Here is a 16,993-nt window from a genome sequence, read left to right as displayed (position 1 = left end):
ATCTCATACAAAGATATATTCCCCATCTTTTTTCTATTTTTATTTTTCACTTCCTTTTGTGTGCCATAGAGCAACTCATAGTTGCATACTAAGAAATATCTTAATCCAAGGTCTGTGGTATAAATATTGTGAACCTTTATAAGATGAAAAATGAAATTATTATGGATTTACAAATTACAATCTCTTCAGTCCAATCAATATAAGCACATACACGATCAAAAGTTAAGCATAATTGTAAACAATGCCATGCTGCACCTATGATAGAGTCCTTCACTCAGAATTATGACATGTTATACATTTCACATCCATGATAATAAAATAACAAATAATAAAAATTAATATAATTATTTTTGTAAAAAACAAAAAAAAAAAAAAAAAAAAAAGGAACTTACTGAAAAGTACTCCACATCTCCATCCCAAATGACCATTTTTGGCAGTTTTGTCTTTTTGTTAGCCCCAAATGTGTCAGCAAAGTCATCCCACTGTTTGACGCCAACATAACCAAATATTAAGTCACGATTTGCAGATGCAGCAGCCTTCAATAACTTGAAAGTTTTCTTTGATTTCTCTTCTGTATCATCCTCCACAATTGTCAGGACAATTTTCCTGTCATCGTCTTTCAGCGCCTTCAACGTTTCATGGTTTATTGGTATGACCGGAGGGAACATGTTTTGTTTTATAAAATCTTCCAAAAACTCCTCTGCATATTGAAAACAGGAAGTTTAAACAACCTTTTCTTTGCATGGCCAGTGATAGACCTTCTGATTATAATTTGATGAAAAAAGCAGAGGATATCAATACAAGACAGAAGGAAGATAGTTCAAATATACAGTAAGAAACCAAAGGAAGAGGTTGCACTGAGCACTTGGGTCTTCAAGTCAGCTTGGTTGATCCCATTAATGTTCAAAATCAGTTTGAACTGGGCTAAAATTTCACATACTAAGTTCAAGCTTTACTTAATAAATTGGAATTTGGAGAGATATTTGTGCTTGGCTTGCTTTAAAAGCCCATTTTTACTTCCTCAGGAACTCAGCCAACCGCCTCTTAAGAGGAAGGAGAGAGTATCCATTTGGGTTCATACTCAAGAAAAAACCTTCATAAGCCAATATGAATCTACATGTTCAGCATTAAACTTCAGGATGACATTTCTAGGTACAGATAAAACGTCCCTGGCCTAAACATGGACAATCAAGCTCAGTTCATTTAAATAGCAAGCTTATTAAAGCCGATCCTTAGAAAACTTGAGTGGTCCAGTTCATCTTAGAGTCCCAACTATGACAAAGTGTGGGACACCATTGCTCAAGTGGTTTATACTTGAGGATGTTACATGTTAAAACAAATAAGGAATAGGTGATTTGAACCATTTAATATAACTCAATGTACCAATTATAAGACAAAATGCTGTGTTCCTTTTTGTTAGTAACATTCTACATATCCATCTAATTATATAATTTTAAGCTATTAATTTAAACATTAAACCTAAAAAGAATTTAGTGTAACCCACATAATTATTTTTGACAGGCACCAAATTAACATTATCCTTTAGAAAGAATAACAAGTTCCATAAGGGCCACTCACTCATTTAAAAAAATAAAAGATTGACATGATCCCTATGAGAAAGCTAATTATCGAGTCTTTATGATGACCATCAGTAAGGTGCAAATGAATAGCTTCATGAAAGCTATGGTGTTAGAATAAACTCTGCAAATTAGAATTCAAATTAATTTCAGAGGTGGATGTCAATTATGCAGTGGACAATTAACAATTGCAGAAAATCAACAGGACTGAATTTAAGGATTATCTTAAATCTCTTTAGCAAATCTTATTGCTAAAAATATACTTTACTCCAACTAGTTCCGTGAAGTTATTAATGTACTTTATATGTAAATAATTGCAATTTATATCTGCCTCCACCAGCATATTCAGTTTGGCTTAATGATGAAGATATGATTCAGGCTACAAAATCATTTCTCAGCCTTCTCTATTACACTAAAATTAATAGGGAAGACCGAAAGAGTTGGACTCCCGCTTGCAGGATATTTAAGGTTAAGTCTTATTACAAGTTTCTTACTAATGGAAACCATCATTTCTTTCTGTGGAAAAGCATTTGGAGGGTTAAGGTTCCCCCAAAAGAAGCTTTCTAGCTTTCTTTACATGGACAACTGCTAAAGAAAAGATTCTCAGTATAAATAACTTTCCAAAGAGAAATATCTGTAGTGTAGAGTGGTGTTGCATGTGCAAGAACATTGGGGAGTCTATGGACCATTACTGTGGGTATACACGTGTAGAGTGGTGCTGCATGTGGAGGAACAGTGGGGAGTCTAAATTTTTTAGATAAGTAAGAAAGATGTATATTCAAAAAACTGCAAAATGCAAAGCACAAAACATATCAAAAAGTACAAAAAAAGATGGAAAAGCAAAAGCATAAAAGAAGCACTAACTACAAAGAAGGAGAGAGCTAAGGAATAAAGGGAGAGAATCACTAGATGTAAGTCCCCAAGCCCTAGACCAATCAATGGGGAGTCTAAATCATTTGCTCATTCACTGTGCTTATGTGCATAATCTACAGTTTTTGCTTGTTCAAACTCCATTAGGTTATGTCTAAGAGAGTAGTGGATTACTTGTTGAAAAAGGAAATTCGGCGAACTTTGAAATGCTGACATATGGGGGGCAATTACATTATGAATCATGTGAACTATTTGGAGAAAATGCAACCAGCGTGTTTTTAAAAAAAATTGAGTGTTCACCTTTGAAGTTAAAACTGTTTTTATTACACTCCATGTATGATTGGATGGCTGATTTGAGTGATCACTCCTTTTCTACCTTGGAGGAATTTTTAGTTCTGTACAACTTTAGATGACATTTGTAGCATCCCTAGTACACTACCTATGTACATGGGAAGTACGATTGATTTTTTTTTTTTTTTTTTTTTTTTTTTAATTTTCAATAGAACTCTTCAATTATAGGACTTGAAATGTAATTTTCCAAATAAATAATAATAAGAAATGGATTAAGTGTCAGCATCTCAGCCACCAATAATAATTCAAGGGCATTGAATACGAGCAAGATGGAAATACGAGTACAAGCATACATGCCCAAGATAGTCAAAGGCAAAAGGGGAGCTTAAGATGCCAAGGCCTTGTATTCCCTAAGGTGTGAGGCAACAAAAAGGTGGTAGCCTGATTGAAACAAGGCTCCAAATTCCATATATAGTTATTATACACGTAGAACTTAAATCAAATGTATCTAATGTGTTGAAATATATAATCAAGTGTCTTTGACATGTGTTGCATGAAGAAATTAAGTCCATTAATTGATTTCAAAAGAGGATTAACAAGGTTTAGGCTCTATTAATTATCCTAACAAGTTTTAAAACAAGCTTTTATAATTAATTAATCTAACAATATGTTTTACAACAAGCTTTTGTAAATTAATTAATGTAACAATAGATTTTACAATAAGCTTCTGTAAATTAATAATCTACCAAAAGGCTCTACAACAATTCTATAAATAATCAATCTCTTAATAGGTTTGAAAGCCTAATGTTGCTCCCCACCACTTTTTTTCTTACTTTTTTCAAGCAATACATTCCTATTTTTTAGGGCTTTGTTCATTTTTTCTTGGTTTTGTGGCCAATGGTGTTTTATACAAAGTATCATGTTTAACTTGCAAGAACTAGGAAATTCAATGGAAGGTTCCATCTTTTTCTTCATTGAATCAAAGGCCTTTGAATTCTCAGTAGAGGAAGGGGGTTCTATCTTCATTCTCTGGATTTATGAGAATACGATCAGTTTTTATGGGCAAAGAGTTGTGCTAAGAGACTGTTACTGTATGGAGAAGAGATGTTGTCTAATCAGTCGCCCGGTTCTTTTGTGAGAACTTTTAGGAAGGGGATAAGGTCTTCATTCTCCAGTTGGGGTCCAATGCTCATGGTACCTTTTTGCTGATTACAGAGTTGATGAATGGCCGTTATAGGGGTTCTATATTTGTTCCGGAGGGGAAGTTAGGGTGTGGATGGAGAGGTTTTGGTTTCCATTTGAGAAAAGCTATCTTTCCAAATTCTGTTGCAGACATTACTCACCATAAGAGCATTGCCATCAAGTGTGCCAAATGCTAAATTTTTAGCATTTGGCATACCAAACACCAAAAATCATACCTCATTGCCAAAATCCAATTCTTTTTGCAACATGCTACAGTACCCTTCTATTTAAGGGTACTATTGCAATGTTGTAAATTTTATTCTCTCTCCTCTCTCCTCTCTTTTTTCCTTTTTCTTTCTCTTTCTCTCTCTTAGACAGTTTCTTCTCTTTTCTCCTTTTCTCTCCTCTCTTCTCCCTCTCAGACATCTCCCATCTCTCTCATAAATCACTCCTCTCTCTTGTCCTACTCTCGCCGGTGCTTTATTTTTTTTTTTTTAGGGTTGAGATCGGTGTTTTTTGCGGTGGTGGGATTAAGATTGACGGCTGTTGGGGTGGTGGGGTCTTTGCTATGGGTATTTATGGTTGAGATTGGGGATTATTGGTGGTTGGGTTTGTTTTTGCAGTTCAAATCGGTGGTTGTGGGTTAAAATGGCAGTGAAGGCTGAAGCACACCGGCAAAGCCACCACTAGTGGCCACTAGCCTCTCTCTTCTCTATCTTCTATCTATTTCTCTTATTTCTTTTTATTTTTCTTTTCTTGTTTGTCTAATGGTGTTTGTGATTTGATTTTGGGATGGGTTTTGTGGTGGTTTTGGTGTCTCTGGTGGGGGTGGTTATGAAGCACTGGTTGAAGGAAGTCGTGTCTTTGGATTTATCCCTTGGTGTGGAATGCTGCACTGATGTACTCTAGAGGATTTTGTGGTCTAAAGCCACCGAAGTGGGACCACGTGACTTTCCCTCTAATCCTCAAGCAAGTTGGCCCTTTTCTAGAGAGGCTCAGTCCATTGCCTCAGGATCCTAAGCCCTTTTCTCTAAAATATGCTTCTCACCCCTAGCCCAATTCTCATAATTCCCTAACAAATATTTCACCCAAACCCATCTCCTCTCTTATCTCTTTGACTCTCCTCCCTTCTCCTTCTTCATATCCATCAAACCCGGCTCCGAAACCTGTTGCTACTCCAAACTTTATCTTGGCCGATATTCCTTACATTAAGGGTTTTGCTCATTCTGATGGGCAATCATGTGCCACTAAAAAGGTCGTTCCCCTCTTGCGACTGACTCTTCTCGTGACAAAGAGAAATGCCTCATTGAAGTGGTAACATCAACCCAAGCTTCGTCTGCTTCATCCTCCACTTTGATGGTGCCGTGGTCCATTCCCAACCCTAGATTGAGATCGAGACTCAGGTTCAAACCGAAACCAAGACCCAGTCCCAATCTGAGGCCGAGACCGAGACTCAGATTCAAACCATGATCAAGACCCAAATGGCAGTGACAGAGTTTGTCCCAATTGCCCAAAGAAATGAAGAGCTTCAACTCTTATCCAGGCATACCTTTGATGGTTTTGGATAGATCTTTGGGTAATTCTAGAGATTGGGTCCTTGGATTAAGAGATGGGAGACAAGTGGTGATTCCACTCTCCCTTTTTTGATCACCTGAGAGCCTCACAGAATTTTTCTAGCTCAAAGGTCGACTTAGATAGTGATCATGGGCAAGGAAAAGAGCTCTTGATTAGGGAGGTGCCTTCTTTAGATTGGACTAATGATTCCGCGAAATAAAGAAAGAGGGGAGAGTTGCTCGAAAGGTGAGAGGAAGAGAGAAAGAATAGAATAATAATAAAAATTGAGGGCTGTCACCTTAGCACCTTGAACATGGTTTAAGGCACTCACCTTGCTCACCTAGGCTCTAAAGGCGCCTCAGCTTACCTAGGCAAGCATCCGACTCTCCTTTGACTACCATGTACATGCCTATCTAACCAAATCAATAGCTATTTTTGTTGATATAATCCACTCTAGGAACAAAGTTAGCATACACACTAAGCAAGTTCTTGCCCATTGATTGTTCCCCATTGCTTATTGTGGTGTCTTTGGAGGGAGAGAAATAGTAGGTGCTTTGAAGATAAGGAAAGATCCATATTAGACCTGAAGCTATTTTTCTTTAGAACTTTAATGGATTAGTTGGCTGCTTTGCGGAACCAATCATTTTTATCTTTTCTTGATTTCCTAGATTCTTGTAATTTTTGTTCTTGATTGTTTGACTCCCTTGTACACTCCCTGTGTACTAGGGTGTCCCCTTTTTGATATCAATAAACTTATTACTTATCAAAAAAAAAACTAAGCAAGTTCTTACCCAAAAATAAATACAAAGGGTATTAGATGTCACATGTCACATCATCAAAATATCATATACTATGGAAAAAGTTCTGAAAAGCACCAGAGTCAATATGCATGTGCATGAAGAAAACTTAAAATGTCTAAAATGTCTTTCTTTTTTATGAATGTGACATTTCATATTAGGTACTTAACAATTAACACAGATTTAACATGATTTTAGTATTAAACTAGGGTAGTGGTTGTGTGTAAAAACTTACCTTCAAAAGGGCCATAAAAAATGTTCTTCTCATTGTAACTCGGATGAAGGGATACCAAAGCAGGAACCTTATCAAAATCATACAGCACCATGATGTCCTCAGAGAAATCCTTCACCACAGAAAACCATGCCTTTTTCTTGTACTTTATGGCTAACTTTGATATCACTGACTCATCCAAGCCAAAACCTATATATATAGGAAAGGAAATGCCAGCAGCTTCAATGAATTCAGTGATACCAGAGTCTGAATTAAGAACTGCAACATCAGGAGCAACAAACTTTTTAAGATAACGAACAAGTAAATCTGGTTTCCTTGGTCCATAATAATCAACAGGGACGCCATGCATAAAGATCTTGAGGGAGGGAAATCCACTGCATCAAAGAAATATCAATGGTTCACAGTTACATCAGAATCATTAAGTAGTAAGCTCTGCTTTCTAAAAATAAAATTATTTCAGAAAAGAGCGCCGAGAAACATATTCTGGGCAGGAATTCTGACTACTACCACACTGAAAGCACCAATCTGGTGCCTTAAACAATATGGTGGCTTAGCGCTATGTCTTACCATTCTAAATTAATCAAGTGTAAAAGGGAACCCGAATGGCAAACAAAAAGACAAGTTTGATTAACATCAACAGGATTGAGATGAAAGCCGTGGAAGCATACTCAATTTCATATTTACGAGCAAGACGGGTATATTTGTCAGCATTTAATTTTGCAATAACTATGGGTACTTTCAAGCTGGCAAGTATGGGGGCAGCTTCATCTAACTGCAATGCAAAAATTAAAGTTGTTATTGTTCATACTTCAAAGTACAGGCAGTAATTAACATAAGATCCAATATTTCAATGAAATAGAATATTGAAGAAATTCCGACAACCGATTGCCACTGCAATGAGTTATAAGAAATCTATAAAAACAAGCACTCCAAATAAACAGAAATTTAAAGAGAACTCAAAAGATAACACAAACAACCAATTCACAAGTTTCATGCTAAAGGAAAAATAGGCTGTGGCATATAGTAGAACATGCATGCACTGTGGCAATTCCTAGATACACAATAAATTGTGAGTCCAAAATACTAATCATCTTTACACCAAACAATGATATTGTGAAGGTACAACCGTACTTAATAAGCAGCAAGGTGCATAATCCTTCTTCACCATTTGTTCATATCCTGAGCCAATTTTAAATTGGAAAAAAAAAAAAAAAAAAAAAAACTGCAAAAAAAAAAAAAAAAAAAAAAAAAAAAAAAAAAAAAACTGCCAAGCTGGTCTTGTTCCATACTGAAATGAAAAGTGACCAGATTTATATGAGAATAATCTATATAAGTTCAAATTCAAAGTCCTAAGCCCAGAGTGCATCACAATGAACTTGACAATTGTGCAGAACATTTGTAACAGCTTTGTTGAAACAAAATAATTTGCACTCAGCCTCACGCCACCAAAAGATTCTACCAGGGATCCATGGCCCCCCACACGCTCACACATGCCAACAACACTCAAGCTCGCATGCCACAGGCACCAGCATCACGACTTGCCAAACCATATTTCAAACAACCACTAGTAACACTGTCCATAACTAATGCAGTAATTTCGACTGTTAATGCACAAACGCATGCTCTGGCCATCCGTGACACATTAATCTACCAATGCATTTCTAACAATCAATGTCAGTCATCATCACTAGTTGGTTGCCAACTTGCCACCAATATCTATCTTGCGCGCTTCACTCTGGTTAAAGTTTACATTCACAATTTTACATTTCAAACGCAAGGTTCCACCTTAAGTTTAAAGGGGTTGTTAGAAAATATGGTTTGAGTGGCGCAAACTCATTGTAGACCCATGATATTCTATATATATATATATATATACACACACCTTACATTAGGGTCCATCGTAATACACAGATCTTAAAATGTAGCAATTCAAGGCCTTTCCACTAAAGACATAAGCCATCAAGATGAACCATGTGAATTCCCCAAATGCTTCCGCTTTTTCTATTTCTCTCTCCTCTTCTCCCCCAATCACTCTCAATCTCCCAACAACAAAAGATTAATAGATTTGCTTCTTAAAATTTCCTAGTGGTATGAAGATACAATAAACTTTTGCACAATAATTAGATTATATTATCTGAAATCATGTTAATTTAGGTCAAACACACACTCCACCATGAAACTCATTCTTCAAAGGTTGCATCAAAATTTCAAGAGAGAGAGAGAGAGAGAGAAGGACCTGAGGAGAGAGACGTTTGCAGTGGCCGCACCATGGGGCGTAGAAGTCGACGAGGATGAAGTCGAAGGTGGAGATGGCCGAATCGAAGCTCGATTCGTCCAATTCCAATACCTTTCCATTCACGGAAAAGGTCTGCTCACCATTACCAGAAGACGATGATGATGAAGATACTGGAATGATGAGTAAACAACACAAGATCACCGTTATTGAGAGAAAAACGCGCTTCGTCATTGATGATCGATCCCAATCTGATACTTGATGGTTTGTGTTTAGCTGTTCGTTTCTCGTTTCCTTTTGTGTTCAAACTGTTAACTTAAGCCTGTCTCTGCTTTTCTATATATGACGTTGTGAGACTTTTGTGGAAACTGAAAAAATCACTAAGCTGACCAGCTTCTCAATATTTCGTTTTTGCCTCTGAAAATTTTAAATTTTATCTTTTAGACACTTATTTTACCATGGGTTTTTCATTTGAGAGCACGTGTATTTTGTAGTGCTACAAATACAATATTTTTCACAACCAGGCAAGTAATTGTTGATTTTCACATGGACCTATTATAGGAGAAGATATATGGTGAACGGAAACATAATATACATTTACCTATTATAGACACCACTTTATTATTTACTATTCAAAACTTGACACCGCCCCAAATTGTGCACACTTGAAAAGCAAGATATAGCAATGCTCGCAAACCCCAAACACTTACCTAAAAGACTATAAATATGACATCACTTGCAACTCAATCAAATATTGGGGTATGAGAGTAGCTTTATGTCGATCGATGATGTTTGACTGTCTCCAATGATTTCAGATTCACACAAGTCATGTATCCTTAGAGAGTTCACACAACAAGCTTTATTTTAAGAGGTCACGAGCTAGAAGACTCTAATGGTTCGTTTGGATTAAAGGGGAGAGAGGAGGAGTAGAGTAGAGTAGAGTAAAGTAGATTTGGCCCAAAATTAGCCTATTTTCAATCAACTCTACTATACTTCCTTCCACTTCCCCTTCCTCCCCCCTCAATCCAAACAAATCCTAAGGAATGGGTTTGTAATCAAGGAAACTTTGTGACATGTTTGGGTGGCAACATTCTTGCATCTATAACCCCTTAAAATTGATCTTGACCCTTCGCCATGCACCAGGACTTGCTCATGTTGAGTTTGGGGTTGTGATCCTCAACCTATGTTGCATGTAGAGCAACAACTCTCCTCTTTAGTGGCATGACTAAATTGGCTAGCAGATGAAAGAGGAAAGGTAGAAAATACTATAAAGGAAAATGACAAAGAAAAAACAGAGATTCTTTCCGCAATTCTATTTGTCCTCTATGAATAAGTGTTTTTCCAAAAGGAGGAGAATTGAGAGATTCTAACTAATTAATATTAATGCATTATTGTGAAGATTCTTCTTTCCGCAATCATATGATAAAGGAAGGAAAGTTTATTTTATTTTATTTTAGAGTATAACAGGATGAAAATTTGTACTATCCTCTATCAAACACTTCCTAGCCCAAGTCTTTATTTTATTTTTATTTTTTTGATGAGACTAGCCCAAGTCATATTGAACATGATGTAATCCAACTAGTGGCTATTTTAGTAAAGATAAAGCCTATAATATGCCAAGTGAAGAAAAGCAGCAACAATAAGAACATACTTAGGGCCTTTACTGGGATGGAACCAAGATTTGAACTTGAGGCGGGGGGAAGCTTAAAGCAAGAACAAAAAAAAGTTTATGAAAATAAAAAACTAACATCTATTTCATATTCAAAAAACATCAACAAAATGTAACATACAAAATAAATGTTTTTTAAACATTCCATATTATAAAATCATCAACAAAATATAACATACAAAATAAGTGTTTTCTAATGTCATATATGATTGATTTTGTACCAATTTTTGCAGCAATCTCCTTTTCAATTTAAAAATCATAGAGTCTATTAGAAAAATCATTTTCCATCTTGTTGCAAAGCCTATTCTTGACAATATTCATGGCTAAAAATGCTCGCTCTCTAGTTGCAGTAAAAACTAGAAGAGTAAGCACAAGTGTAATCACTTTATAAACATATGGGTAAAATAATGATTTTTGGGTTTTTACCAAACATTGGTACAACTCAGAAACACTTGATAGCTTTTTGAAATCCGGATGTTGAACTACATTACGCTTATAATGTTCAACTTCTACCCTTAAAAGTGTCATTTTTTGATCTGTGAAGTCTTTCGGATAAATTTGCTTACCAACAACAAAATGTCCTTGCTTCTAAAAGACTCATGTGCCTCTTTAGGATCAAGAGCTAAACTAAGACAAAACAATTCCACCGCATGCTTACTAAATCGATGATTTAATTCCCGTAATATAGAATCGCATAAAAAATCTACTCGATAATGATGCTTAATTGTGAAATCATCTTGTTGATGATGAGCTAGACCTGCTCTCTCAACATAATGAGCATTCATATCTGAGACATTTATGTTGCATGTCTCACAAAATGATTTCACAATGGTAAGTAAAATATCCCATTTATCATCTCTGAATTCTTGAATAAGTGATTTAGTAATGAAAAAAAATGCATGGCATTTAAAATGTCTTGAGACTTACACTATAAAGCTTGACAAAGTGCATCGGTGAGCTCTATAATTTCTTTCATAAAATGCAAAATAAACCAAAATTCAAAAAAAAAAAAAAAAAAAAAACCATAACATTATAAGATGAATATGCTGCTAGTGCCAACAACACTCAAGCTCGCACGCCACAGGCACCAGCATCACGACTCGCCAAACCATATTTCAAACAACCACTAGTAACACTGTCCATAACTAATGCAGTAATTTCGACTGTTAATGCACAAACGCATGCTCTGGCCATCCGTGACACATTAATCTACCAATGCATTTCTAACAATCAATGTCAGTCATCATCACTAGTTGGTTGCCAACTTGCCACCAATATCTATCTTGCGCGCTTCACTCTGGTTAAAGTTTACATTCACAATTTTACATTTCAAACGCAAGGTTCCACCTTAAGTTTAAAGGGGTTGTTGGAAAATATGGTTTGAGTGGCGCAAACTCATTGTAGACCCATGATATTCTATATATATATATACACACACCTTACATTAGGGTCCATCGTAATACACAGATCTTAAAATGTAGCAATTCAAGGCCTTTCCACTAAAGACATAAGCCATCAAGATGAACCATGTGAATTCCCCAAATGCTTCCGCTTTTTCTATTTCTCTCTCCTCTTCTCCCCCAATCACTCTCAATCTCCGAACAACAAAAGATTAATAGATTTGCTTCTTAAAATTTCCTAGTGGTATGAAGATACAATAAACTTTTGCACAATAATTAGATTATATTATCTGAAATCATGTTAATTTAGGTCAAACACACACTCCACCATGAAACTCATTCTTCAAAGGTTGCATCAAAATTTCAAGAGAGAGAGAGAGAGAGAGAGAGAAGGACCTGAGGAGAGAGACGCTTGCAGTGGCCGCACCATGGGGCGTAGAAGTCGACGAGGATGAAGTCGAAGGTGGAGATGGCCGAATCGAAGTTCGATTCGTCCAATTCCAATACCTTTCCATTCACGGAAAAGGTCTGCTCACCATTACCAGAAGACGATGATGATGAAGATACTGGAATGATGAGTAAACAACACAAGATCACCGTTATTGAGAGAAAAACGCGCTTCGTCATTGATGATCGATCCCAATCTGATACTTGATGGTTTGTGTTTAGCTGTTCGTTTCTCGTTTCCTTTTGTGTTCAAACTGTTAACTTAAGCCTGTCTCTGCATTTCTATATATGACGTTGTGAGACTTTTGTGGAAACTGAAAAAATCACTAAGCTGACCAGCTTCTCAATATTTCGTTTTTGCCACTGAAAATTTTAAATTTTATCTTTTAGACACTTATTTTACTATGGGTTTTTCATTTGAGAGCACATGTATTTTGTAATGCTACAAATACAATATTTTTCACAACCGGGCAAGTAATTGTTGATTTTCACATGGACCTATTATAGAAGAAGATATATGGTGAGCAGAAAAATAATATACATTTACCTATTATAGACACCACTTTATTATCTACTATTCAAAACTTGACACCGCCCCAAATTGTGCACACTTGAAAAGCAAGATATAACTGAAAATGCTCGCTCTCTAGTTGCAGTAAAAACTAGAAGAGTAAGCACAAGTGTAATCACTTTATAAATATATGGGTAAAATAATGATTTTTGGGTTTTTACCAACCATTGGTACAACTCAGAAACGCTTGATAGCTTTTTGAAATCCGGATGTTTAACTACATTACGCTCATAATGTTCAACTTCTATCCTTAAAAGTGTCATTTTTTGATCTGTGAAGTCTTTCGGATAAATTTGCTTACCAACAACAAAATGTCCTTGCTTCTAAAAGACTCGTGTGCCTCTTTAGGATCAAGAGCTAAACTAAGACAAAACAATTCCACCACATGCTTACTAAATCGATGATTTAATTCCAGTAATATAGAATCTATTGTAGCATAAAAAATCTACACGATAATGATGCTTAATTGTGAAATCATCTTGTTGATGATGAGCTAGACCTGCTCTCTTAATAGAGCGAGCATTCATATCTGGGACATTTATGTTACATGTCTCACAAAATGATTTCACAATGGTAAGAAAAATATCCCATTTATCATCTCTGAATTTTTGAATAAGTGCTTTAGTAAATAAAACAAAATTCATGGCATTTAAAATGTCTTGAGACTGACACTACAAAGCTTAACAAAGTGCATCAGTGATCTTTATAATTTCTTTCATAAAATGCAAAATAAACACAAATTCAAAAAAAAAAAAAAAACCATAACATTATAAGATGAATATGCTGCTCTTGTTGGGAAGTAGTATTTTCTTCCTTGATGATCATAAGTAAAATTTCACATGTTGGACTAAATATCTTTACCAAGTTAGAAATCGATCTCAAGTGAAAACCCTAACGAGTATCTCCAGTCCGTTGTAATGTGCTAATCTATTTAAGTCCTCTTTCAATTTTAAGCTCACCAATTTCAACCATATATGCAATTTGATCAGCATAAGCATTTTTTTGGTTGCTCTGTACGCTTGCATGAAGCACCAACAACAATAAAAGATAATCTATTAAAAAAACTTTGAACAAAAATAACTTCTTTTGATGCTACCACTAATGCTAATTAAAAGCAATGTGCAAAACAATGAATGTAGTAAGTACTTGGATAATCATTTGAAACGAAAGCTTTTAATCCATTCCACTTGCCTTGCATATTTCTTGCACTATCATATCCTTGCCCTCAAATATCTTGAATATTTAGACTATGATGTAGCATCAGGGGTGTGAATTACCCAAAAAAAAGGTTCTTGAACAAAACCATCTTTGTGTACAAATCTTATAACAATAGCCATTTGCTCCTTCATTGAGTCATCACAAGCTTCATCAACAATTAGGCAAAACTTCACATCATCAATTTCTTCATGAATTACCTTCTTCACCTTGTTTGAAAAATACATGTAAGATTTTTTTTTTGGATTTTGTGATTTGTAAGAGGCATTTTTGGGTGCTTTCTCTATCGCTTCTACAACATATTCATCATATGATACCACCAAATCCAATATTTCAAGAAAAGTTTCACAATTAATTGAATTAGACTTTCATCCCAGACTCTAAAAGCAAGGCCTTGAAATGCAAGCACTTTGACAGCATCAATTGAGGCCTTTAACCACAATTGGTTGGTTCATCAAATCCACCATGCTTGCTCGGAAGCTCTATGAAAAGAGTTAAGTTCTTTCCCCATATGACTCAAAAAAGCAAAATTGATTCCATCATTAACTTTCTTCCAATTCTTAAATCTGTCCTTAATGAATACATGATTCTTAGAATTATCGGTTGGCTTATTAAAAAGAAAGCATGGTAGACAAAATGCAGCTTACTCAATGAACATTCAAGCCATGGACAAAATGAGTCAATTGCAAACCATGAATGTTGAAATCTATGAGAATGACTTCCAAGATTAATGTGTGCCCGTTGAATTTCATCCCGTTCATTAACATCATAATCTCATATTTGCTTACGCTATCCAAGATTAAGCATAAAACCTGTACTTGTTTCACTTACGTCATTGGTAACATTTGGAACTTTTGTTTGAAAATTTTCAGAAATTGGGACATCAACGCTAGAGATCGGCAACCTTGCATCATTAGCTATGACTTCTGAAATATTTGGATTTTTTCTTTTGAAAAAAATCTAATATTGTAGTTGACTTACTCATGATCTACAAATCAAAAAAAAAAAAAAAAAAAAAGTTTCATTATTTCCATATTTCATAGTTCTATTGTACCAAAAATTAGTCCAAAAAAATAAAAACATTGTAGAAAGGAATAGAGCCACACCCATATTGAATAGTTAATTATAACTACACCATTTATTGAATAGTTAATGCTAGTTACATTTTTGTTTTTTTAATAGGGACAAGATTTCTTTCCAAATTAGTTTGGAGAAATCCTTCAAATTTTCTCTATATCTTTTTATTGAATGTGAATTTTGAAAATCCAACTGTTGGTTTACATATTCTTATTATATCCTCTATACTTGCAAAATTTCAAGAAAATTAAAGATCAATAGTTATATCATCAATCAAAATTTTAATTTTCAAGTTTTGTAATCTAAAATTATGCATAAAAAATAAGTTTATTGATCAAATAATAAATAACATTCGATTTGAACAAATTTTACATATGTGGTAAGAACATAAAGAACATGCATTCCAACAATTAGATTTTCAAAATTCACATTCAATAAAAATACATTAGAGAAGTTTGAAGGGTTTTTCTTCAAATTATTTTGGAGATAAACTTTTCTTTTAATAGTTTATGTTACACCTATATGGTTGTATTTTCACAGTTCAAAAACATGTTACATGCGTACTGACCATTGTGCTATATTTATTTATTTATTTTTTTTTTGTTTTTCCTTTGTACAAAAGGTGCAAAGTGCAAACCGAAAGTCTAAAACGTCTCTTAGAGCAACTGCATCAATATGTCTAAAAGATTTCTTCTATTTTACACAAAAAAAAACTTACTTTTTTTAAAAACACCCACATCAGTTTATCTATTATACACACTTTTTTTTTATTAAAATAATATTTTTCCTCACTTTTTCTATTATTTCCCACCTACCCCACCTAACATTCTTCTTTTTTCTCTGAGAGTCTGAATACACTCCCTTCTACTTCTTCTTGTCCTTATATCTATCTTTGCCTCTCTTTCTTCTCCTTCATTTTTTTTTTTTTTTTTGAGAATCTTTTTCTTTCCTCTTCTTCTTTTACAATTTGAGTTTTATATTTTTATTATAAATGATGATTTTGGGTTGGGTTTGATTAAGGGTAGTGATTTTGGGCAGAGAAAGCAAAATTTCAGTTTGGGTTTTTCTTTCCTCTTCTTTAACATCTTCTTCTTTCTTTCTTCTTCTTCTCCTTCTTCTTTTTTCAATTTCAGTTTGATTATTTATATGAATTTGTATATGGGTTTGATGAATTTGGATCTAGATTTAGAATGATTTTGATGATTTTATAGTGTGTTCGTGTTGTTGTGGTGGTGGTTGGCAGTACTAGGTTGTAGTGGTGGTGGTTAGTGGTGCTAGGTTGTTGTGATGGTCGGCTTCTTCTTCTTCTTGGCATTGAAGAGTGGGTGAGAGAGAGTCTGACAAGGCAAGATAGAGAAGAGACAAAAAAAATATAAAATAATAAATAGAAGAGCTGTAGCAATTACTATAGCAATTGTGTATAAATGCATAATTTTACATCCACTGATGTGGATATTTTTTTGCTCAAAATGTGTAAAATGAGCAACTTTTTCTATTTTGCAAGATTTTACACATACTGATGCTAATTCTCTTAGATGCTAGTAACTCTTTAACTTTAAGACTTAAAAGTCATAGGCTTATAGATATTAGCCACATAAAGTCACAAACTCAGTTTATCAGATAAACCAAAAAACAAGTTGTTGTTCCTAAGAACAATAATAAATAAAAAATCTTCAAAATTTCATTTAAATAATAACATATCACATAAATTAGAATTTACCATAAACTTTGAGAACAATTGGGAGATATTATCTCGATGATGCTTTAAAATTATCTCATAACTTAATAAATAATTTTATAGTTAGTTCATGATTTTTTAGATGGCGGAATTGAGGCATGAACCAAGTCACTATCTTGAGATTATACACACCATCTATG

At 34.6% G+C, this 16,993-nt stretch overlaps 1 protein-coding gene across 1 annotated transcript; it reads right to left on the bottom strand.

Moving 5' to 3' along the window:
• Nucleotides 1-344: 344 nt before the first annotated feature.
• Nucleotides 345-12,549, bottom strand: LOC112022750 (protein disulfide-isomerase 5-2). Its single transcript, XM_065776151.1, has 4 exons — nt 12,202-12,549; nt 7,172-7,275; nt 6,507-6,877; nt 345-700 (listed from the first exon to the last, which is right to left on the bottom strand). The coding sequence occupies exons 1-4, from the start codon at nt 12,430-12,432 to the stop codon at nt 345-347; spliced, it is 1,062 nt and encodes a 353-aa protein (XP_065632223.1). The 5' UTR covers nt 12,433-12,549.
• Between the last annotated feature and the right edge of the window lie 4,444 nt (nt 12,550-16,993).

The sequence above is a fragment of the Quercus suber genome, unplaced genomic scaffold, assembly GCF_002906115.3.
Source record: "Quercus suber isolate HL8 unplaced genomic scaffold, Cork oak 2.0 scaffold_129, whole genome shotgun sequence".
NCBI classification, from domain to species: Eukaryota; Viridiplantae; Streptophyta; class Magnoliopsida; order Fagales; family Fagaceae; genus Quercus; species Quercus suber.
The sequence above is the reverse complement of the archived record's forward strand: the minus strand, read 5'-3'. Positions and strand labels throughout refer to the sequence as shown.

Excerpts from the sequence above, each read along its gene's own strand:
- LOC112022750 (XM_065776151.1), bottom strand. The coding sequence starts at position 12,432 with ATGACGAAGCGCGTTTTTCTCTCAATAACGGTGATCTTGTGTTGTTTA. Across the intron at positions 6,878-7,171 it reads GCTCGTAAATATGAAATTGA|TGGATTTCCCTCCCTCAAGA; the intron begins GTATGCTTCCAC and ends TCTTTGATGCAG. Across the intron at positions 701-6,506 it reads TTTTTATGGCCCTTTTGAAG|AGGAGTTTTTGGAAGATTTT; the intron begins GTAAGTTTTTAC and ends TTCAATATGCAG.